Source organism: Mytilus trossulus, chromosome 8 (genome assembly GCF_036588685.1).
Source record: "Mytilus trossulus isolate FHL-02 chromosome 8, PNRI_Mtr1.1.1.hap1, whole genome shotgun sequence".
NCBI lineage: Eukaryota > Metazoa > Mollusca > Bivalvia > Mytilida > Mytilidae > Mytilus > Mytilus trossulus.
Window position 1 is genome coordinate 39,904,015 of NC_086380.1, and position 24,871 is coordinate 39,928,885.

The 24,871-nt window shown below is 31.5% G+C and overlaps 2 protein-coding genes across 2 annotated transcripts; one reads left to right on the top strand and one right to left on the bottom strand.

Annotated features, from left to right (window-relative positions):
• Nucleotides 1-1,397: 1,397 nt before the first annotated feature.
• Nucleotides 1,398-2,321, top strand: LOC134680937 (26S proteasome non-ATPase regulatory subunit 10-like). Its single transcript, XM_063540251.1, has one exon. It carries the CDS (start codon nt 1,406-1,408, stop codon nt 2,072-2,074), a length of 669 nt encoding a protein of 222 aa, XP_063396321.1. The 5' UTR covers nt 1,398-1,405; the 3' UTR covers nt 2,075-2,321.
• Nucleotides 2,322-5,401: 3,080 nt separating this feature from the next.
• LOC134680938 (peptidyl-glycine alpha-amidating monooxygenase A-like) lies at nt 5,402-14,957 on the bottom strand. Its single transcript, XM_063540252.1, has 7 exons — nt 14,913-14,957; nt 13,765-13,832; nt 12,257-12,337; nt 10,323-10,402; nt 9,249-9,302; nt 8,144-8,193; nt 5,402-5,627 (listed from the first exon to the last, which is right to left on the bottom strand). Exons 2-7 carry the CDS (start codon nt 13,802-13,804, stop codon nt 5,477-5,479), a joined length of 456 nt encoding a protein of 151 aa, XP_063396322.1. The 5' UTR covers nt 13,805-13,832; nt 14,913-14,957; the 3' UTR covers nt 5,402-5,476.
• Between the last annotated feature and the right edge of the window lie 9,914 nt (nt 14,958-24,871).

A 24,871-nucleotide genomic window follows, 5' to 3' on the forward strand; every position in this document is an offset into this window, starting at 1 on the left:
AATTAACATGGAAATGTGTGTTTTGATCTTGTTTTTCTAATTATCAGGATTATTGTTTCAGGCCGTTGTTAAATTAAATCCAGCACTAGGGAAGGATTGTGATTTGATAAGGAATGGATCGTTTGATGAACGTAAGTTTAAACAATTTTATCGTGAAGATAGAATAAAAATACTCGCTTGGTTAGTGCACTAATGAATCATCATTAATGAAGTACATCAGCGATAAATTGAGATGTGTAAACTTTCTTCAATTAAGATGTGTTTCTGCCGAAAATTTGAAAGTTGACATTCGTTCATAGATTTAATTTCGAAATCGTCAATCTGTGTCAATGGGAATAATATATATCAAATTAAATGTAAAATACAGCCGAGTTTATGATAAAACACAAGGTTTTCTATATTGATACGAATGTTCTTACACACATGAATTTGAGTTTGACTTTCCCTCTGATATCTGTCGCCCCTCATTTATATACAGAAATATTGATTAATAAGCAATTATAGATTTCAAATTAATAATTAAGTAATTTAAATGTTTTGGGAAGCTGTTTACGCCGAGGACCATTTGCTTTAGTTGTCATTTATAGAATATTTTTATTCGTTTGCTTGACACGCATATCAACTAATTAAAAATATGCAAATTAGGAACAAATCATTTTTTTTCAAAATATATGTTTATCTCGTGAATTCAACGCACATCTATTAAATATGTATTTTTTGCTTGTAATTTCAACTTCTAGAATGGTGATATTTGACATATGTTTATTATCTCTATGAGTTTAAGCGTGTAACAAAACTAAACAAAATCAATTAAATTAATTTTCAGCAGACAACGATAATCGTAAAACAAAAAGACATACAGTACATACAATACACCCTAAGATGCAATACTACGGTTTTACGAACACCAACATGTGCAATTCATTTCTAGAACATAAAAAGGAATTATTCGCCAAACATTAAACAGTGATTGTTATGCGTTTATTTTTCTACATTGGTTAGAGGTATAGGGGGAGGGTTGAGATCTCACAAACATGTTTAACCCCGCCGCATTTTTGCGCCTGTCCCAAGTCAGGAGCCTCTTGCCTTTGTTAGTCTTGTATTATTTTTATATTAGTTTCTTGTGTACAATTTGGAAATTAGTATGGCGTTCATTATCACTGAACTAGTATATATTTGTTTAGGGGCCAGCTGAAGGACGCCTCCGGGTGCGGGAATTTCTCGCTACATTGAAGACCTGTTGGTGACCTTCTGCTGTTGTTTTTTATTTGGTCGGGTTGTTGTCTCTTTGACACATTCCCCATTTCCATTCTCAATTTTATATAGACATTTTATAAATTGAATAAACAATGAATGTAGTATTCTGTCCTTTTTTTTTTTTAATTATACAGACTTAGGAACAGCAATGCATGAATTGTGTAGTGTTGGAAATTACGAATCGGTACATTCGTTGATACAAAAAGGTTTACCAGTAAACGAGGTAAACGAGTATGGTAATACACCACTTCACTTAGCATCCAAGGAAGGTCATACAAACATAGTGGAACTGTTACTAAGTCACGGGGCAACTGCGGTAGTGAATAATGGTCAAATTACCGAATCAAGACCATTACATTTTGCATCCAACAATGGCCATACAGACATTGTAAGAATTTTGCTTCAGCACGAAGCAGATGTACATGTTGGAAACATCATAAAATCGAGACCGATACATTTAGCAACTCATGAAAACCGCATTGATATTGTTGGAATTCTGATCGAAAATGGCGCAAAAGTCAACGACATCAATAAGTACGGTTCCGCTCCACTGCATTTGGCAAGTTTTAATAATCTAACGGAAATGGCTGAGTTGCTAATAAAAAATGGAGCAGATGTCAATAAAGCTAAATTAGACAAACGTACACCACTACATGTTGCTTGTAGATATGGGAACTCGGAAATTGTAAGTCTATTGTGTAAATATAAAGCATTGGTAAATTTACCAGATAAATGTGGACGAACACCGTTATCGTATGCAGAGGAAAATAAATTTGAACAAATAATCTCAATTTTAAAGACAATAGATCATTCTTAAAAACAAAGTATGAAACTATAAATTACGTGTTAATGCTTTTGTCGTTTGCTGTAATTATATATGCCGTTGTGTCATATCTTACTTTTACATCACTATTTTTGTAAATATTTATCTATCATTGAATATTTTCGTCAGTTAACTTGTAATTTTGAACTATGACATCCTAAAGGTTAAACATGCGTTATCCTTTTTTTACGACCGGTGCCGTTATGGTGCAGGAAACACTTACCCTTCTGGAAAACCTGATTTAACTCCCGAGTTCGTGTTGTTTCTTATTCATTATTTATAACTGTTGATGTAATGTCTTTTGGATTTGTGAGTCTTTGTTTAGGTTTTCAGTGTTATTGTCATTATTATCATTGGTGCCCATATGAACATTGACTTTCTGTCGTTAAATCTAATTGTCGAAACGCAAATAAATGTAGGCAAAGAGAAAATAAAGTGCTCTAATTATTTCATCACATCTTCAGTAAGAATAATTATCATATATACCTTACTCATTAGAGAGAAAAAAATCTTGATATGAGTTGCAGCAAACAAAAATGCAAACCAGATTAACCGAACAACCATTAATTACATAGAAAGACTTGTGTTTGATGAGATTGTGTGGAAGTGTAGAAGAAACTGTCAACTGACTCAAAAGGACCATCATATGCACGTAATTTATCTCAAACATCGAAGGATTTTTTCACAAATTAAAAATAATTAATCCCACTTTTTTCATATAATTTTATACCAAAAATATAATTGATTGAACACAATATCAATATGAATGGTTCCACGCCACTGCATTTGGCAAGTTATAATAATCTTACAGAAATGGCATCGTTTCTGATTACAATTGGCGCGGACATTAATAGCGCACAATTAGGAAACTTTCCCCATTACATATAGTACGTAGAGCTGGTTATTCTGAAGTTGTTTTTGTTTTGATTAAAACATATAGCATTGGTAGTTCAAACTGATTAACATCTTAATCTTATACAAAAAAGACATTGGAATCAGAGACATAATCTCAAATTTTCATCAAATATCTCATCCCAGAAACGAAGATCAGAATGTATAATTGAGAATGAAATCGGGTAAAGTATTAAAGAGACAACAAACCGACCAAAGAGCAGAAAACAGCCGAATGCCCACCAACGGTTCTTAAATACAGCAAGAAAATCACGCATCCGGAAGCGTGAAATAATGTGAACAAGTTAAGTGACATTGAACGTCATACTAAACACCGAGATATATTAACGAAAACAATATTAAAAAACATACAAAATTTACAAAGGTCACAGGCTCCTGACTTTGGAGATCTCCTCCCCTCCCTTTACATCTAGCCACTGCAGAAAAAACACAACACAAAGAAATAAGCACAGTTAAATCAGTTTAAAGAAGTTCGAGTCCTATGTCAGAATAAGTAAATAAAGAAACTGAACACAATGACAATGAAATTCAAACTAACAAAGGACTACTAGCAGTTACTGACATGCCACCTCTAACCTCAAATAAACTGATTGAAAGAGTATTACTTCATCATATGATTATCTTGCACAATAGGGGTTTAGTATCATACCAACATAAAATATATGAGAAGAACATAACCCGTATCATGCAAACAACTGGTTTTGGAATAAATGTGAATATTTCCGATGCAAAGACCCGGGCCCTATAAGTGAATCAATATTTTAAAGGTAGCTTTTGAGATGAATGCAATAATAAATGCACGAAATAATTTCTGAATGTACAGTTATAAATAGTTAGCGTATGTAATAATCGTTATAACTTCATGTAGTTATCGTTTTGATTAGCGTAGCTTAATTAATTAACGCTCTGATAAAGTTCAGTAGCCGGTTTTTTAAAAGTTTTATAAGAAGGCGAAAATGGTTTTGTATTGAGTTTATGACGACACGGTTCACGACCTATTCGCACTACTCAAACACTCTCACTTATTATTACAACTTGCATCACTTTATCAAAATTGCACCACTCAAACAAAACAAAATATAACAAACTCGGAGAGATTTGTTTGATAATTAGATTGTTCTCTTCTATCCTTTGTAAATTACTCCTTTCTTGGAGCATCCGTGTCACACAGAGTCAGAACTTGCACCAGTCGATAAAAAGCACATTACAAACTTGCCTTACGGAGGATTTTTTTAAATCATTGGGGAGCTCTAGATTGTGTTTTGTTAGTTATTTTCTCCGGGTTTATTTATCAGCCATATCACAGAGAGACAGAACTTGACTCGCACCTTTCGAAAAATAATATACATTAAACTTACATCAATAAAAAATGTTTTAGTCATCTGTGTTCTTGATGTCTTCTTCTTCTCTAAGTTATTTTCTTCGTATTAGGAGCACCTATGTAACACCGAGACAGCACATTCAAAATTCTATGGAAGAAGAACTGACAAACTAATAAAAACTATCAAACATAATGCACCACCAGTGCATACAAACATTTTGTGGAAAACGTACCCAAGCTGGTTTTCACCATATTCATTACAATAAGTCCTTACGCATGCGTTTTCTTTACTTCTAGTCACCCGTCTCGTTCTTTTCTTGCTGTTCTCGTTGTCAAAGATAACCTTAGCCGTTTTTGGCACAACTTTTTAGAATTTTGGGTGATCAATGAATTTCAAGTTTGTACTTGTTTGGTTTCCTTTACTATTTTGATCTGAGCATCACTGGCGAGTCTTATGTACACGTATGGTGTATTAAATTATAAGCCTGGTACCTTTGAAAGATATATGGCGAAATGTCCTATTGTAATGTTTATTTGTGTATGTATCTGTCCTTAATGTTCTTACATTTATTTGTACAGTAGTACTGTCATGTAATGTTGTCATCTTAGTGTTATATCCAACGTTGCCATAAAAGCGCAAGGTTTGACTAGCCGCAAAATCAGGTTTAACCCACCATTTTTCTTAAAATGTCCTGTACCAAGTCAGGAAAATGACAACTGTTATTTTATGGTTCCATTCTGTGTGTGTTGCCTTGTCGTTTTGGTTCTTTATTGCACTTCAGGGTTTCTGCTGTTTTGTTGTTTTCCTGTTAAAGGTGACGTGTTTACTTCAGTTTTAGTTTGTAACCCGGATTTGTTTTCTCTCAATCGATTTATGATTTTTGAACAGCGGTACACTATTGTTACCTTTATTTATAACTGTAAAAGTGTTTAGCGACAACAATTGATTGGAATGAGATACATAAATGATGAATCGTTGTATAACTCCCTTCAAATATTGTAAGCTTCTTCCTGCTTGTTATGTTTTAGAATTGGTGATATGTTGTGAAAGAGCCCAGGTAAAAAAATGTGTGAAAGGCAAGAAGTCATCAATTTGAACTGTTTATTTTTACAATATTTATTGTTTCAACATTGCTTCATAAAGCTGCAACTCTCAATTGAAACTAGAAATAATCCAATATACCAGGGAAGTTTTTGAACTGGAATGATGGAGATTCTGTCTCGCAAAGCAGTTCCTGTGCGAAGTGTTGCTTGTCTTTATCGTGAAAGCCTATTTCGATTCCAAACAAACACATTTCGTTGTCATCACCCATACTACAACAGATAAAAACATTATTTTGTAAAAACACTTGATGAATGGAGAAATAACTATCCAATACAGGCGCAACTGTGTCATCATTTGATTTAGGTTTGGTCAACGTACACATTTTATTATGTTTTAATTTTCTTTCGTCTTATCTTACTAAGCAATGAACATTATAACCTAGTGGTTTCCAATTGTTGCTTAATCAAACAAGTCAATTGGAGAGAACCTTAATATAATCAATTTACATGATGCCAACTCTATTGACGAATTGATAACACCATAAACCTCAATAAATTTATTGGTTATTTTAGAATTTTTCTAGTACATTTGATATTTGATTCATTTGTTCTTGAATCTTCTAAATCCATCTGAAGTCAAGTTTAATCAAATTGCATGCGATGTATGATAAGCATTATCAAGTATAAAAAAAGGAGATAGGAGAAGTATGACGAATCAGAAAATCGCTCACATGTTACATTTTATTAAACAAAATTGATGTAAAAAGACGGCCAATTTGTTCAGTAGTATTAAAATAATTCAAAGGATTTTCAAACATAAAGTCTGTTCAGAAAAGACATCATGCGCTATAGCTCATCACTGTCATGTTGGGGACTAAATATAATGTCATTCTGTTCTATTATGTTTGTTAAGTGTAACAGAAATATTTATTGAAAACTTAAAAGGAAAATCAACGTCAGACGAAAATATATTAAAATACAATATACCAACAATTACACGAGTGGGGTTTAAATACAAATATCTGAAAAGACATGTTAAACTGAAAGATAACTCCCAAACTATTCTATAAAGCTTCCATTCTATTCAATAAAAATTGGAAATGACCAAAACAAAAATATATTGTTATAATGATCCACCTGATTTATGTCTTTGACGATCCCCGGATCTCCGTTTATATGGTAACCTTGACAGACACTGGAGAATATGCTATTATCACTAGTTTTTTTTCTCCTTGAAATATGTAAAAGAGGGACGAAAGATACCAAAGGGACAATCAAACTCATAAATCTAAAACAAACTGACAACGCCATGGCTAAAAATGAAAAAGACAAACAGAAAAACAATAGTACACATGACACAACATAGAAAACTAAAGAATAAACAACACGAACCCCACCAAAAACTAGGGGTGATCTCAGGTGCTCCGGAAGGGTAAGCAGATCCTGCTCCACATGCGACACCCGTCGTGTTGCTTATGTGATTACAAATCCGGTAAATAGTCTAATTCGGTAGGTCAAATTCATGAAAGGGAAGGGGAATGTAATTGCGACGTAAGGAACATATCCGATATCATTTGTGAAACTGTTATGCCATAACGGTCAACCAACTCGTGATGGCGTCCGTAAAATTTACGAAGGGATGATTTCAACTTCACCATTTGGAACTCTTGGTTTAATAGCTTCCTTGTGAGCAGTAACCCTCTATCAAGAAAATCATGATAGGAAATGCAAGCACGGGAATATCGTATCAATTGGGAGATATATACCCCGTATGCAGGTGCTGCTGGAATTTTGCTATTTAGAAATGGAAAGTTCACAATTGGAAAGCTGAAATCATCTCTTTTGTCGTAAAGTTTTGTCTTCAACCGACCCTCATTGTCAATTTCTAGATGTAAGTCAAGATATGAAGCCGACTTAACTGTATCTGCAGTATCATTTATCTCCAATTCTATGGGATAGATGCGATCAACATAGTCACCAAATTTTGAATTGTTTAGTGAAAGAACGTCATCTATATAGTGGAAAGTAGAGTTAAAGGATATTGCTAACTTCTTATCTTTCTTCCCAAGAAGTTCCTGCATGAAGTCAGCCTCATAATAATAAAGAAACAAGTCAGCAAGTAGAGGGGCACAGTTTGTTCCCATTGGGATGCCGACAGTCTGTTGAAAAACACGTCCTCCGAACGTAACAAATATGTTGTCAATCAAGAAATCAAGCATCTTGATAATATCGGTTTCAGAAAATTTTTTGTTTGAATCAGAGTGATTCTTTACAAAGTAGGATTTATCCCTCCCTAGGACGAGATACTTGTATCTACGTTGGCCATTCTTTTTTATGAAGCAAAGTAATACCAACTCTTTTAATTTGTCTTTTACAATTTTGGAATGTGGAATACTTGTGTAAAGAGTAGAAAAGTCAAATGTTTTAATACTGTTACAAGATGAAAGAGAGTTAGATTGTATGTACTCTAAAAGATCTTTGGAATTTTTAAGTATCCACATCTGATTCACGCCACCTCTAGAATAGGCAGTTTCACAATAACTTTGAAGCCCGTTTTTGATTGCTGATAAAATGGATGTTAATGATTTAGAAAGGGGTTTCGTGGAGCACTTGGTAGACCCAGCAATATACCATTGTTTGTAGGGACACGTATGTAGTTTAGGTATCCAATACAGTGATGGAAGATCCAGTTCTTCATCCTTGGTTGTAAGTGTGAACATGAGTTCAGATTTGCCAAAATCAAATGCTGATGAATTTAATCTTCCTTAAAGATGTTTTACACTTACCCAAAATATATAGGTGTTTTTTCCTTGTTAATATAAAGACACCTAGCTGCCTACAATGTTGAAATCAAAAATAATGCATCTTTTGATATAATCATGAAGTATATATAGGTGTAAGACATCAAGCGAACATAGTTGAAAAATAGTGGTGGTTTAACACTATAAACATTTTTGTTGAACGTCCGGTGTCCAATTTGATTACTTACATAGCAAAGTTGTCTCGACAAATGAAATTATTGAATCTTAATATAAAAAAAATAAAACAAATGATTTAAGACACTAGCAGCAATGTTTATACAGTAAATGTTATTCGAATATCTATTAATACAAAATTACAAATTATAAACAATACCAATCATAGGCAGACAGAAGAGAAACTTTTTAAATCTATTATTACCTTAAACTTTAGCTACTACGTTTGTTGTCATATTTGTTTGTTTTTATATTGAATAAGATTATAACACAATTTTTACTGCTGTACCATTACTGTTTGTTTTGTTCACGCATTGTTGTCAATAAGATGGGATTTTCTGCGACTGTCATACATTTGATAGGTTAAGCTAGCTATGAAACCAGATTTCATCCACTTTTTTCTACATATTAAATACTTATACAAAGTGAAGAATATTACAGATGTTTTCCATTCGTTTGCTGTGTTCGAGCTTCTGATTTTGCCTTTGAAAACTAACATGATTTTTTATTTTATTTTACTTATTTCATTTAAGAAGCTTGTGTGTGTCATTGAATGTTTGTTAAACTGAAAATTCAAAATGTTCTTACATCTCTGGAAACAATCCATGAATGAAATGCATAACAAGGTAACCTTGCATTTAATATTAACATTGCACAAATATGAAAGGAATTGATCAAGATATCATTTTAGCCTTGCGTAAGCTTCATTATTATCGGACTCACACAAAGCGATGTATATAGAAATACGATGATAAACTGTATGTTCATAATGCTCTAATTGTTTAATTTATTGTTGGTTGCTTATCGTACATAATGCTTAAAGACGAACATTTCAAATGCACAGATGCCACAGCAACAATAATTTCCGTGATCAATATTTAGCAAATGAAAAAAAAAAAATGAATAATTCGCTTACCAATATATCTCCTCGTCGTATATTTACATTTCCACCAGGTATTTTAAACCAGTTCTGAAAATGTTATTAGAATAGAAATAGAACTCATCATAGATACAAGTATTGAAATTTTGTATTTCCGCTAGATGCACGTTTCGTCTACAAAAGACTCATCAGTGACGCTCAAATAAAAAAAAGTTAAAAAGGTCAAATAAAGTACGAAAACATTGCTTTCTATGTGGTTTAAATTCTTATACTCGTGGTGTTAAACAAATAATAAAAGGGCTACATTATATGTACATCAGTCAATCGGAAAATGTTTCGATCGAGTAGAAGTATCAGCATTATATGTATTAATTTCAAATCAAAAACCCTTATACACTTCGACATAAAAAAGGAGGTAACTAGATTTCCCCTATCCGAAACCGTTTTTTTTTTTATATAGAGAGTAGAGATTGTAAATAAATCGTCAGGTATGGATGGATCAAAATCAAATGCTACATCGAATGGTCTCAGGAAACTTGCTGCCAGATAAAATGTCTAATATACTCTACATGTTGCCTTTTTATGTGTTAACGTTATATCTTATAACTTTAGTCACAATGTTTTGAAGATATAAACATAATTGTTAGAGGGCAAAACCTAGACAATATTTCAATATGTATAAATTAAGACGATAGTAGTTTGCCAATATTTTGATCTCGCAAATCGAAAAAATAGATAAAAATCATGATATTAAACTGAAACTGAAAAAAAGGCAAATATGAAATCATCACGTTTGTTATACATTCTGTTTTGAAGTCGATCATCTGTGTTAATATTGAGGAAAAGTCAAAATATGGAAGACACTTTTTATTTTCAGTAGACATTAGTTTCCTGCATTTCAAGGACTATAGAGTTGTAAGATGAACACACTCAATGGAATCCTAGTATATAGAATGAGTTTGTCATTGAGGGAGAAAACGTCTATATATCGAATGTGAAATCTAAATTTTTTTGTTAGGTTCTTTGAACAAAGTATCCGTCTAAAATTATTGTTAAAAGTTTGGTCTGAGACAACAATTTTACTACTTAGTCGCAAAACTATAATTTTACCTTAGCCTTTTCTTGAGGTGATCCGCTTCCTAGTAAAGTCCAAGTACCATTTCTCACTAGAAATGCCTCTACATGATAACCTGTAATTTCAGTGATAAAACTACGTAGCGTCTAAATTGATATATTTAGATACATTGAATGTTAAATACATATGTCCAGTTCCTTTGAAATTTTTAAATTCCAGGTATGTATACACATTTTGAGACAGTATAAAGTTACAAGAAAAATATACAAGAAGAACTAGTATCCAAAAGATGAACGCCCTAAAACATATTAAAACTCTTGATATACTTGTAGTGGAATGTTTGTGTCTCTTCCTGCGTATTTTCTGAACTTAAGCCTGTCGCAAAATTTGTATGGAATTGAAATTAGAATATAATATGTATGATATCAGGCCTTATCATTGTCGATGTCTTCCCATTATGAGTAACACGAAATCACAGATGTCACTAATGATAAAGAGTCACCTTACATTGAGTAGCATATGAGCTCACATCAAGTTTCCATGTTTCATGTCCAAATAGTATGTGCAGTGTTTTGCCACATTTTTTTTTCTTGTCCTTTTAAAATATAATCATAATGTAATCAGTCGTCTTATTTGGTTATGGATCATTATTTTTACTTGTATTGGTGAAGGAAGCCAGAGTACACGCAGGAAAGAAACGACCTGTCCTGTTCAAATTATGATCGGATTAGAACGCATTTGCCATCACGAGGTTTGAACTCATAACATCAGCGTTGACATCGCTAGTAAATATTTGGGATAAGCTACTGATACCACTGTTCGCCTATGTCGTATTCTCTGACGCTTAAGATGATAAATAACATCTGTTGCTTAAATAGTTATGGTCAAGAAGTCAAGCAATTGTAAATATTGATAGACATATAAACAAATATAAGTTTAAACACATTTTAATCTTGAGATTATTGATGTGTAAACTGGTGCGAATAACTCAAAAACTGAATAACAGTCCGGAGGACTGTGGTGTCAAGTTTATGAGTCAGCGACATATGTTCAACTAACATATAAATAACCTGTAGAAAAAAAATATGTTTACTCCTTATGATATTCATTCTTAACTCAATTTACTGTACTTTGGTATATTTGCTACTAATTATAATAAAATGCACAATTGACGTTTAATTACGTAAGAGTTTTCCGACATATTGACTTTATTACATTCATTTATGTTTGAAATGCAATATAATCTTAAAATGAAATAACACCTACCCGAAATCTTTATTTCAATGACACATCATTCAATTAAAGAAAACAAGAAACGGAATAATTTTCTTGAGAGTTTTCATTCGTATGTTGTCAAGCATGCCCATTACGGTAATAATGGTAATGCTTCTAGATAATTCTTAAAATTTCGCGAAGTTTTATATTATTGTAAGTTTATATATTTTCCAAGCTTAAATATTTAACGCATATAGATAACAATTGTGTAATCTAATTTTCTTGAACACCTTGACATTCTTGATCCCTTCCATCTAAGTCGGGTATGAATAGATCCCGATGTAGGTTACACGAGTGTTTGGACAACATGGTCCGGTGTAAACCAAGACAAAACTTGCTAACCGACCAATCTAATTCAAGTATTTGTAAAACAGGTATACAAATCATTTAAGAAATATTCTTAAATATAACATACGTTTTACACCAATATATCAATGGGTATTAAGATCCGGAAAAATATTTCTATAGGGCATGTATATCAATTTGATGTTATCTTGCCGATCAAATTATTTTTATTCAATCTGGATCTTACATTAAACTGGCAATTCTATTTTTTAACTTCATAATAGTCTTGATTTCCTTAATATATCTTTAAATTTGAATACAATTGTACATGCCTTGAGGTACGCAACTAATACAAGACGATTACGTTTACTATCAAGAATAAACGGGTCCAAAATACAGTATGAAATACCTGCATGATGTGTATGCATTCGATATCGGAATGCTTTAACACCTGGCAACTTCCATTCACATGCTATGTTTGAGTAATATCCTGTAAGAGCATTCACAATTTATAAGCAAACTTTTTAATAAGAACAAACATTGCATAAGAAAAAGTTTTTGCGCATAAAACAATAAAAAACATATTCGAAGACAAATCATGCAGATTTTAAACACTTCAGTCCAATGATGAAAATAACGAAAAGTTAAGTAGAGGTCGTCAAACGTATATCCTACAAAGAAATATATCAAGCACCTAATCATGTAAGGGATAGCTTTTAGCTGTGAAATAGAAACAGATATGATTTGATAGTTGAAATTACATAAATGATTACATCTTTAATTTGTAAATAAAGTAACACATAAATACTATATATAGTTATATTACTTTTCTGGATACGATATATTAACAACATATTGCATGTACATATTTCATTTAATACATTACGGTTTTGCATACATTTATTACGGATTTTATTATGAAGGGCATGCTTTTCCCACACATGAGAGTTATAAAGAAGAACGACTGAAAACAACACTTCATACATGATGCATGCAAAAGACAAGACACAAATTAGGACAATTTTTAACACATTAGTCAATTTGTTTGAAAAAGTATGATACCACATAATTGCTATTTATAACGAATCTTTGTACGGTTCAACACAATTAATGCAAAGCTTCGTTTTAGTGGAACTGTACTACATGTATAATACATAATATGAAGGCTATGCAATTTTCCATGAAGACATTCTCACGTTTTCCTGTCGTAAATGTGTGAAACATTTATTTCATTGTTCCTCGTTTACATTATTATTACAAGAAAGAAAAATAAACGAGTCAGTTGATTGTGTTTTGTTATACAATAGTTTTGTATAATCGTATAATCTTTTTTTATCGTTTTTTCATTATATTATCTAAAAAACTCATAATAGCTGCATGGAATGTGTGTCTGCAAAATGATTAACAGCTGTTTCGTCCTTTTAAGAAAAAAAACACACTTGCCATAGCGTAACGAATGGCGAGACTTATCTATCGAACCTTTGATGAAATTTAGAAAATATGAAATTAACCATTACATTGTGTTTTATGGTACCATCATGCAAACCACCAAACCAACCAGTGTTGATTTATATGTTTCCATATTTTATTCACTATATGTATTGCACAACGTTAACGTATCATAAAAACATACGCAATTTCAATTTCGACAATAAAATAAAAAGTTTATAGTATAACTAAACGATTACCACCATTAGATACAATCGATTGATTGTTGCGTGTTTAACGTCAACAGTCAACATATATAACGTTAACGAAGCTTATTGATCAAAATTACTTTAAATGTTCATCTGGACGCTTATACAAATAAATAAGATTCTAGGAATAGATGTATCATACGATTATGCAATAAAAACAGAAATTCCCGCATGAACAAAACAAAAAGGAATATAAGAACAATATATTGTTATAAATTACCCTTTGGGCTGTTGCCAGGAATAAATCCTCTGCTTCCCATCAAATATCCTTGAAAGTTATACTTTCTTCTACAATAAAAAGACCCGAACTAAAGTACAAACGTATTATATGACTTTGATGCACTTCCTCTTTAAGCAGTAAACTTTTCGTAGGTAGAAGTCTGGCACTTTTTGATAGACTATAAAACTAACAGTCTGTCTACTGGTTTACTTCTGTATCATGATTTCGAACATAATGTGTTTTGATAATTGAATGTGGTAACTGAGTTTTTGCTGTCACGTATAATGTAATCATTCATGAGTATGAAATTTTATAGCTGGACATTTTTTCCCCTGATATAATCACTTTCTAGCCCGCGCAGACAGGGCAACAATCAAGTTTCATTAATATTATGAATATATTTTGATACATGAATTTATATATTTTTTAAAACAATATATACGTCCGAGTATGTCTCGTAAGATGACTTGTCGCGTAGGTTTCCAGTTTATCCCATAAATGGGTTTTGTTTGGTTGTTCCTTGCTGGCGAGGTCGTTGATGATTGAGTTATTTATGTATTTAGTTTACATTCATGTCAGCTATATTATTATAGCTCTCGTTCGTATTAGGTTTAATTTTTCTAGTTTAGTTGTACCTAATAGTATATTTCAAGGTTTTTTTATAAGGAGTAATTGTGGTTTATGTTTCATATGTTTATATATATGTTAAAATACATGTATGTAAATAGATTAATCAACTCCGTTGTCCACTATGCTTGCTTGGCTATCGGCAACACTTCATATATTGTGTTCATTCATTCAGGAATGACTGTAATATTTTTTCTGTCTATGAAGAAATAACATAAAATATAAGGTGCACACTGAATAACGCGCGTAGCGGGTTTTTTAACAGTGCACCACATTTGTTATGTTATTTCGAATAGACAGAACACATATTACAGTCATTTCTTATAATTTAATTCTAAATTCCATTTTAAACCGTAAAAAAACATGAAAAAACCTTGATGACGTGACGGTCACATGACTAAATTATGTATATGGGCTCATAACAAAATAACGTCAGCCAATTAGAAGACGCGTTACATCCAAAATTAAATTATTGCCTTATAATAGATATGAACGTATAGGGTATACGCATTTGTACTCACGGTTTGTCCGAAATGTTTAAGGTAAGAGTTGCAGCAGGTTTTGTTTGATCTGAAATGATTTGTTGAATAGTAGGATTTTTTTTTATGTTTGTTATTGATATTGTCCCATGATGAAGTCCTATTGGTTTTAAGAGGCACGCTTTAAGTATCGTTTAGAATATTTCTGTTTAAAAGCATTGACCTGCACTAGTTATTTGTTATATTCTATTTTAATTATTTAGAAAAAAAAGGGCTTGGTGTGGTATTATTGGCCTATATTAGTTATATATAAAGTTGAATTTTTGAAAAACTGTTTTTCGTCATGCCGGTTAAAAATGGAAACTGTACCCAAGCCTTTATTCCAATTCAGGAGTTATAATATTCGTTTTGTTATCAAATGAAGTAAAACCGATTAAATTTCTAGAACCAGGAAAATTTAGACAAACCTTGTTCAATGTCGAAGTTTATATGTGATTATTACCCGTGTATAGCTAACGGCGGTGCGCCTAACAGACGAGGAACGTTTTTAGGTTATTGTTGACAGGTGACATTTTATTGGTATCGGTATCGGTTTAGACCCGGAACTTGTTTAAATAAAAAAGATGTGGTATGGTTGCCAATGAGACAACTGTCAACAACAGACCAAAACAACACATACATTAACAACTATAGGTCACCGTACGGCCTTCAACAAAGGCAAAGCCAATACCGCATAGTTAGCTATAAAAGACTTCGATATGACAGTGTAAAACAATTTAAACAAGAAAACTAACGGCCTTATTTATATATATATATATATATATAAAAATGAACGAAAAACAAATATGTAACACAAAAACAAACGACAACCACTGAATTACAGGCTCCTGACTTGAGACAGGCACATACACACATAGCGTGGCGGGGTTAAACATGTTAGTAAACCATGATGACTGGAAATCTTTATATTAAACGAGAAGACCTCATTTCGTGTGTCGCTTCTCTTCCTTCCACAATAAATTAATCACCATGCCACTGTTTTCTATATATAAGTACCATGCTTAGTCGTATTTGTCATCCTCTCTCATGACTCTTTAGTAACGGTTATTTTGGGAAAAAGAGAGTTAGAATAGTGTTTCCGTTTTTTGAACAGTGTTATTCACGTTATAGACAAGACTTCCGTTTAAGACTGATTTGAAATTACACATAATTTTCATATGTACTTGGAAACAGGAACATTATTTACGTTGTTTTTTTGTATACTTTGAGCATACATTTACAATAGTTAAAGTGTATTTACTATTTACTATCAATTCAAGTTTACCATCCGCCGCGGCCGGTCACTGATATATCATATACATGTATATACAAAATCCTCCTTTTCTATATACAGCGGTCACTTTTAAGTGGTATACATATTATAATATCATATAATAGATCAGTGACCGTTGTCGATAATGTACTTGGAATTGATAGTAAATAGCAAATACACTTTATTTATAGTATTTGTATTTGTATGTTAATACTTGACAGAAAAAAAATAACGGACATTGGTAAAAAGGGGAGAGAAAAAAATGTCCTGTCACTAATTACATATGACTTTTGATACCTTTCCTGAAATTCACCAGTCTTAAAATCTTTTACAAAAAATCATCATACAACAGTAAACATACTTTTTACCACGCTTTAGAAGTCCCCAATTTCGCGGTTGTGTTTTAGTATTAATTATATGGAAAACAAAAGGACCTGGTATAGTGAAATCTTAAATCCATCCCGGCTTACACATTAGACGTTGTTTGTACCAGCTGATTTTTTTTTTAATTTAATAAAGTAGAAAATACTAATTGCCATGGCCTTTTTATGTCATACATATTTTTTTTTTTTTAAACCAAGTTTTAAGTTAAAATTCCATCTGATTGGATTATACTTTTATAGACGTCTTCCCTTTTGTACTGAGTAAAGCCATATGACATTTGAATTGTATTTAATCAGTGTTATCTTTTGTTTTTTTCAATGAACTTTCTTTTGTATACACCCTGTACATTAATACTTTCATATAATTTATGACATATTTTATTCCCATAAAATTGCAATGGGTGCAAAAACAACTAACACAGTTTGTAATGTTGATCTACATCATCACACATAGGGCAAGGGATATACGTGTAAAATATAAATTGAAGGAGAAGCATATAATTTACATGCTGAAATTAGTTCCAACTAAACATATTCTTTCTCATGTGTGAAAATGTAAATTATATGACTCACCGGAGATTACAAATGTTATAAAAGATGAATTGCAATATATATTCCATCATGAAATTAAAATGTAGAGTGCACTTTACTTACTTATTTGCTTGCCACTGTAATGAACTTGAAAAACTAAGTATTTCATACTTGTTTTGGATCCCAATTCTAAGGATAGATCTTAAACAAACAAATATTAAATGCAGATATTTTTTTCAAACAGTATTTAACGATTCAAATGTCTTAAAGATAGATAATGTGTTCCAATAATACACCTTCTTTATAATAATTCATAACAATTTTCATATTTGTATACTAAAGGAGACAGTTATTTGTCATTTTGGTGAATAATGGAAAAAGTTTTAAATAGAAATGGAAAAAGTGTTTTCTAAGCAGCAGTCATAACAACATAAATTTAATAAATGTGAATCAACAGCATAGCTATATTATCATAAACATCACAATAGCAAGTATGATCAGTTGCTTTTCATGTTTTAAAGTTATATCATATAAATCCCGACAAGAAAGATAAAATAAGATATATATGATATTTTGGACATTATACATTTGTTTAAATCAAAGTCAATGAAATTTATAGAATTATATGCTCTTGGGAAATAAATTAGCTTCATACTGGTACATGACAAAGCTATTGGATAGGTCAAACAAAAGTAACCTCAACTTAAACAAATGGTAGCCATATTTGTACTAGATAAAAAATTGAAAACAACACGTTTAACAATTTTTACGTCCCAAGCGTTTTTCTGAATTTACCTTCATTAAGAAAGCTCAAAGTCAAACATTTAAAATCAGAATTATTATATCAAAAATACCTAAAATATATAGCTATATTCATCTAAAGCCATCTTTGCCTGTGGTAGTTGAAACTTTAATTTCATAATAATTTCCGAATTTTTAAACGGAAACTTAAAGAAAAGTTTGTTAAATCATGTCAGTATCGACGCACTGACTACTGAGCTGATCATATCCCCGGGGACTGATAGTCCACCAGCAGAGGTATCGACCCAGTGATATAAAAATATGAAATCAACACGTTTAACAATTTCTTGCGTCCGAAGCGCTTTTCTGTATTTATCTTCATCAGGAACTCTGTAAAAACCCAACCATTAAAAATTCGAAGATGTATGAGTACCAGGGTTTCCGCTGGCGGTCGCCATTTTCGCAAATGCGAAAAAATAATAATTGTGGCGATTAAAATTCGTCATTGGCGAAAGAATGTGGCGAAAGAAATATATATAACGATTCATTTTCAGCCATCTTGTTAATTTACTTTTTTCGGGTTTCTCTGACTTTACTGATCAGACAATACTCGGAATTCACCTTGAACTCGTTAAGATTTTGACAGAAAATCAATAATCAGCTGATTGCATTCATAGCTATTGACATCAATTAATAAAGGTGTTGGTTATATGATATGACAAAAGGATATGGTCAAATGGCTTCTGTCACATGTCACAAAAGGGATGTATTAACCACTTTGCGACGCACGTGTTGAAGCAAAATTTTTACGCTTCCTCTCCTTCTTTTAATGATAGTCCAGAAAAGAAAATTGTTGTTATGGCATGAAAAATGTTCAAAAGCAAGAAACGACTCTGATTTAAAACTTTATCATTTAACTTTCATATAGAGAACTGATTTGAGTGGTACTTCAAAGTCGTTTTAGTGACACACGTGTTTCAATCATATAGTTTTACTTATTTACGATGGTCTAGAAAAGAAAACTGTCGTTATGAAGAAATCTATTCAAAAGGGTGGCATGAGAGTAACCCTTCAATTTAATGACTACATCTTACACGAGGGATCCATTCCAAGTGATAAGATGCTTCGTTTTATTGAAGAAAAAAAAATTGTTAGGGGGGGCGCTGGAAAAAAAGGAAAATTTTAAAAGAAAAATATATGTGTGTTATTTGGCGAAAGAAATAATAAAGTGGCGAAAAATATATTGTTTTGGCGAAAGAGGTGGCGAAAAAAACAATTGCTCCAGGGGAAACCCTGATGAGTACCGAAAATCGTTGAAGAGCTATATATCAAAAATACATAAAATAAATAGCCAAATTATACATACACTACTAGGATAAAAGGCCTTTAGCCTTGATGCGTGATTTATTTAATTAGAGGAAATTGGCCGTCACTAATTGTGAATACTCTCTGATCTCTAATTAGCGTTTTTTTTACTGGAATGTACCAGACGTACCCAGCCACGTCCACTCTGTTTTTATTTGGTGTTTTTCTATTTGTATCCATCTGTTGAAGTTAGACTTTTCGAATTTCTTGATTTTTGTTCATATATTGTACTGTTACACCACTATCCCAGGTTTGGGGAAAGTTAGATGCCCCTTAAAGTATTAAGCCTCGTGACTTTATGTATCAATATTCCTGTCCTAAGTCAGGTGCCTGTATTCCGTTATGCACCTCAAATTGATGAAAATTAAAAAAAAACTTATTATTTCTTTCTTTGCAGCAAATGTGAATATTGTTCCTCCAGTAGCTTGTACATGTTTCTGAAAGTTTTTTGAAAAATTGGAAAATACTCATATTGAACGGAAGCATAGTTGAGAACTTATTTAGTTTACATTGATATTGATACATACCCATCATTTTTAACAAATGTGGATTTTTCAAAATAATCATTATTAAATGGTCGCAAATAATATGAGTAATGAATGTAATATAATATGTTTACTGTTTTTTATCATATTAAATCAAAGCCCAGGTTTTATTATCTACTCGTATTTTCTCGTTCTCGTACAGGGTAAGCTTAAACTTTTCTTCTAAACCTCTTGGTTTTTCTCATTTGATTTAAGGCTTTCAGCGCACCATCAACATCCAGCCAAAATGGGCATTGATAAATCTATGAAAAGACAAAAGCTAACAGTTTCCCACCAGAATTTCAATGGCTTATATCTCAAAAACAAGCACATTGACCTATATCATGTTTTGCTCTTTTGATTCCTTCATTAATCCCTTATCAATATTTAGTAGTGTTTTGAAAAGCTAGTTATTTTTAATCTGAGTAACGAACTCCAAATATACTACTTTTTGGCTCTCCCTGAAGTTTTCTCTTAATATAGGTTTGACTGTATAAGGTATTTCAGACTATCGACTACCAAAATAATACTAGACTAATCGGTTTGGTGTAAGGACAGTATCCACTTCTTTCCAGTATGTTTAAGTTCTTGTGAAGGCTCTTATAGAAACTTATATTTATACATTAATATTATAGTTTTTGTGAATAGATTTAATGAGCCAGTAATAAATATTTTGTTGGTATATTAGAAAAGTTAGGAAAGAAGGTTTAGTATTGCTTACAAAGTAATAATTATAAAAGTGATAACCAAAAAGACAAATAGTTGATTCTTGCAACTAAAAAAAATAGTATGGAAATCCAAGATGTAAGCGGAAATTTCAATAACTACTATAAATTCATTTAATGTTTTGCAGATATTTCACTTTGTAGTTATGGTTGGTTACCGAAACAAATCATAAAACATTCTTACCATCTGGAAATTCAAAAACACCTTTGCCGGTTGTGTACCTATCCCATCCACCAAATCCTGCAGAAGATCCAACACAGTTTGACCCTTGGGTCTCTTTACATTCCCTACGAAAGAAATAAAACACAATTTATGTCGTACAGACAATTTTAAAAAAGATCTTTTCAAATATACACATTACTATTAGAAGGACTCGAGTTTTTTTGTCAAAGTTAGCAATTTGCTGTAATTATGATAATAATGAATAAAGGATAAACACAAAAAATAAATAATTAAAAACAGATTATAAAAGTAAAATGAATTTACCATTCAACGGTATATAATGTTATACTATATTACATATTCGATGTGTTACAAAAAATTACTTCAAAGAGGATTACATACCATATTTTTTTCGATATTGGCATTTCACAAACACTTGTGGCAACATGATGGACACGACTTCTATCAACGTCAATTTGAATGCTTTCTAAAAATACACAAAATTACAAAGTCAGATTTATATTTCATACACATGTTGTGTCGATGATCGACACCAACGGTTTACATATATAACTTTAAAAAAAAATAGATGATTTTGTTAAAATAAATTGGAATACATGATTTTGTTCGCTGCAATTGCAAATTCACCGACAAGCCTCGTCTTTTATATTTACAAATTCACATCGTAAATTCTTTTAGAATAGACAATTCAAGATAAAACAGAAGAACTGACGGAATAAAATGTACTTACAACTATTCTAATGTTTAATAGCAGTATCAAAAACGCCCTGCAAGCCTCGCGTTTCGTATTTGAAAATTAAAACTTTTGCGAGTTGAAAAAAATCGAATAACTCTAGTGAGTGGAAAAAAATCGTATAACTCTAGTGAGTGGAACAATATGCATTTAAGGTAAATACAGTGACAATAAAATTAGCCGGGACAATGCATCATTTTTATTTCACATAAAAGGTGAGACAGTCAGTCAACAACAATGATATTACCAATACAATTAAATATGATATCTTTACTATCTTTGTGTATATACAAAGAATAATCAACGATATTCTATAATTTGTAAAACTACCCACCTAAGTAGCCTCTTTCGATATTTTCAAATGGTATAGATCTGCATACATAAGACTCGTCCTAAAATACATAAATATGTAGACATATGTATCATAGTATAAAAACATTTACATAGATCAAAACCAGTAATAAAATTTTACAGCATCGTTGGTTCTAAATCAATAATGCAGATTGCAACGATTCTATTTTTGTGAGATACAATAATATATCAAATAATGTAACGAAATATTATATAAGAAATACATATGAGATTGATTAATCCATTAACACATTAGCGGCAAATTGTCTTAATCAAAAGCCACTTTACCTCTAGAGTGTCTGTGGGTGGCATCTCAACTATTAATTGGTGTGAGACTGACAATTGTAAAAAAGATAAAAAAGTTACACAGCTTATTAAAACCATGATCTTGTCAAATTGTTATAGTGTTGAATGACAATATTTGTGAAACTGAAAATTATCTTTTCCGGCTAAATATTAACCCTTGGAGTCGAATGTAATAGAGACGTAATAAGGAAGACTTGTTTATCTTGTCAAACATGTGTTTGTTCTCAAACGATCCTTTGGAAGGTCATAAGCACTAAGGAATATCTAATGTGATCACAACAAGCTTGCGTGATAATGAAAACAAAAATGGCTTTCAAAGTCTCCTTGATTCATTTCGTGTGTATGTCCTTATTTGAATATCTTATTTATTAAAACCTGGTAACCTTTGTATAAGTATATGATTTCAGAACGTTTAGTTTCATTGTGGTTTTATTTCCATGCGGTTACTACTTGATACAATTGATGCAGTTTGTATTTAAACGAAAATACTTATAATTAAAACAAAATAATGAAAACTATTTTTTTGTTGTAATTCTTTTTGTTTATTTTAAGACCTTTTAATGTTTGACAACATAGAGAACTTCCATAACGACAACAACCCGACCAAAGCAGAAAACAGACATACAACCAATAGGTCTTCGACACAGGGAAAACAGCTCGCACCCAGAGGCGGGCTTTTATACAAAGTGTGTACTAGTTCAATTAAAATGGACGTCACACTAAACTTCAAGACATATAAATAAACTAAAATTTTAAAACAATCACATAAAATATTAAAAAATTAACTTGGGACCGACGCGCAAATGCTGCTGGGCTAAACTTGCTTTTGTGAGATATGAAACCATTCCTTATACTTGTAGCCAATGTAGAATAAAAAAAACATCCACCACAATACGTACATTAAAATTCAGTTTAAAAAAGTCCAAGTCCAATGTAACAAAAGACACTAGGTAAAATGACATTGATACATACATTAACTAAAGACTACAAGAAGTTACTAATTTGAATGAAAACTTAGCGTTGCCGTTCGAACTTTCAAGTCCCAACGTTGTGCCAGATATACAAGCAAAATTCAGTTGGAAAGATTGTTTGTTTATTAAATTACATGTTCACGCTAAAATGTTGATGATGAACAGCTTTAAGAGGAAATTAGTATAAACGTACTATATCATTAAAGCATGAAAATTAGAAACAACCAATTTGATTTTATTTGTTTTTATTTACACAGTTTTACACATTGTAAGAATAGGACGCATGTGTTTCGGTAAAAGGTGAACTCGGTCACTTATTACGAATATAATATCTTCATTTCAACTTTAGCCCTGGACTTGTATAATCCTGTTTCTATTGACAAAACTAGTATATGTACCTATTTTTAGTATGCTTCCTTGTTGATTGTAAATCAGCCAATTATATTGAGTGAATCATAAATTGGTAACTATATAAACTGTAGGGATGTGTATGTTAAGCAAACACAACTCACTGTTTTAAGAAGAATGTTTTGCTTATTATTCGCTGTGTTGATTGCTGTTGGTAAGTAAACTCAATTGGTGATAGCACATATAGATAATAGCCATTGAAGTTCTGTAAGCGAAGGAGAAATATGAGCCAAGACAACTAAGATATTTACTTAGTTAATATTTTTTTATTTGTATATCCTACCACTCGATGTATCACTGAACTTTCATACTGAATTTATTTAATAATAGATTTTTTTACACATAATTAACAGAGTAATGATACAATAAATCTCTCCTTTTTATAGTTCTTTTCTCATTGTTATAACAACAATTCGTCAAACAAATTAAATTTTGTTTTATCTTTTTATAGTGCAGTCAAAGAGTTTACGAGGTAAGACACTTAGTTTGTTTTATATCTTTTTGACAATTGAAATGTCATTTGGTCTTCTGGAACATTACACATAAATAAGACATATATGTGAAGGAAGCATCGTTAACTTTTTTAGAAATTTTGCATTTGTTGAACGGTTTTATATACGATCTTATTTAATTAATATATCGATATATTGTGTTAAGAGATGTGCAACTTTGTCTTATATAAGAAGAAGAAAAACAAAAGAATTAAAAGATTTATCAAAACATTTTTGAATGCTTATAATACCCCTCCTATGATAATCCAATCTATCTAAGTCAATTTAAACCCTATACCTATTTGTTTTTTACTTTATTTTTACTAGATATTTTAGTACATATATCAGAATCACCAGTTGAATTGGTTTATTGTAATCCCTGTATCGTTTTGTTTTTTACTTCGATATTTTCATTGCAATCAAAGAGTGTTGGAAGTATGTAAAGTGTTATAATTTCATTACATCCAAATTGAGATGTAAGACGCACGCGATAATATCCATGTAACCATATTGATTCTTTAAATCAATTAATACTACAGATTATCAATTTGGTATTCGTGTACGATCATCCAATATTGTTCTGATCGGTATTGACATTCTTATTTCATTAAAATACACATAAACATAACTAAATATTTATTTCAATAATTTAATTGTGCAGGTAACGCGTCTTCTGATTGCATGACATTGTTTTGTTTATCAGCTCATAGACATAATATTGTCATATGACCATGACGTCAGTAACGTTTTTTTATGATTTACTCCGGTTTAAAATGGAATTAAGAAGTAATTCAAAAGACATACTAGTAACTGCTATGATTGTTTCTGTCTATTCGAAATAACATTAAAAAAAATGTGTTGGACACTTTAAAATAACAAGTGTCAAATAATGAGAAGGGATTGTTTACTATATTTTTAATACATAAAATCACCCCAAATGGGATTTGATTTTCATAATAGTAATGTTCAGGTGTAG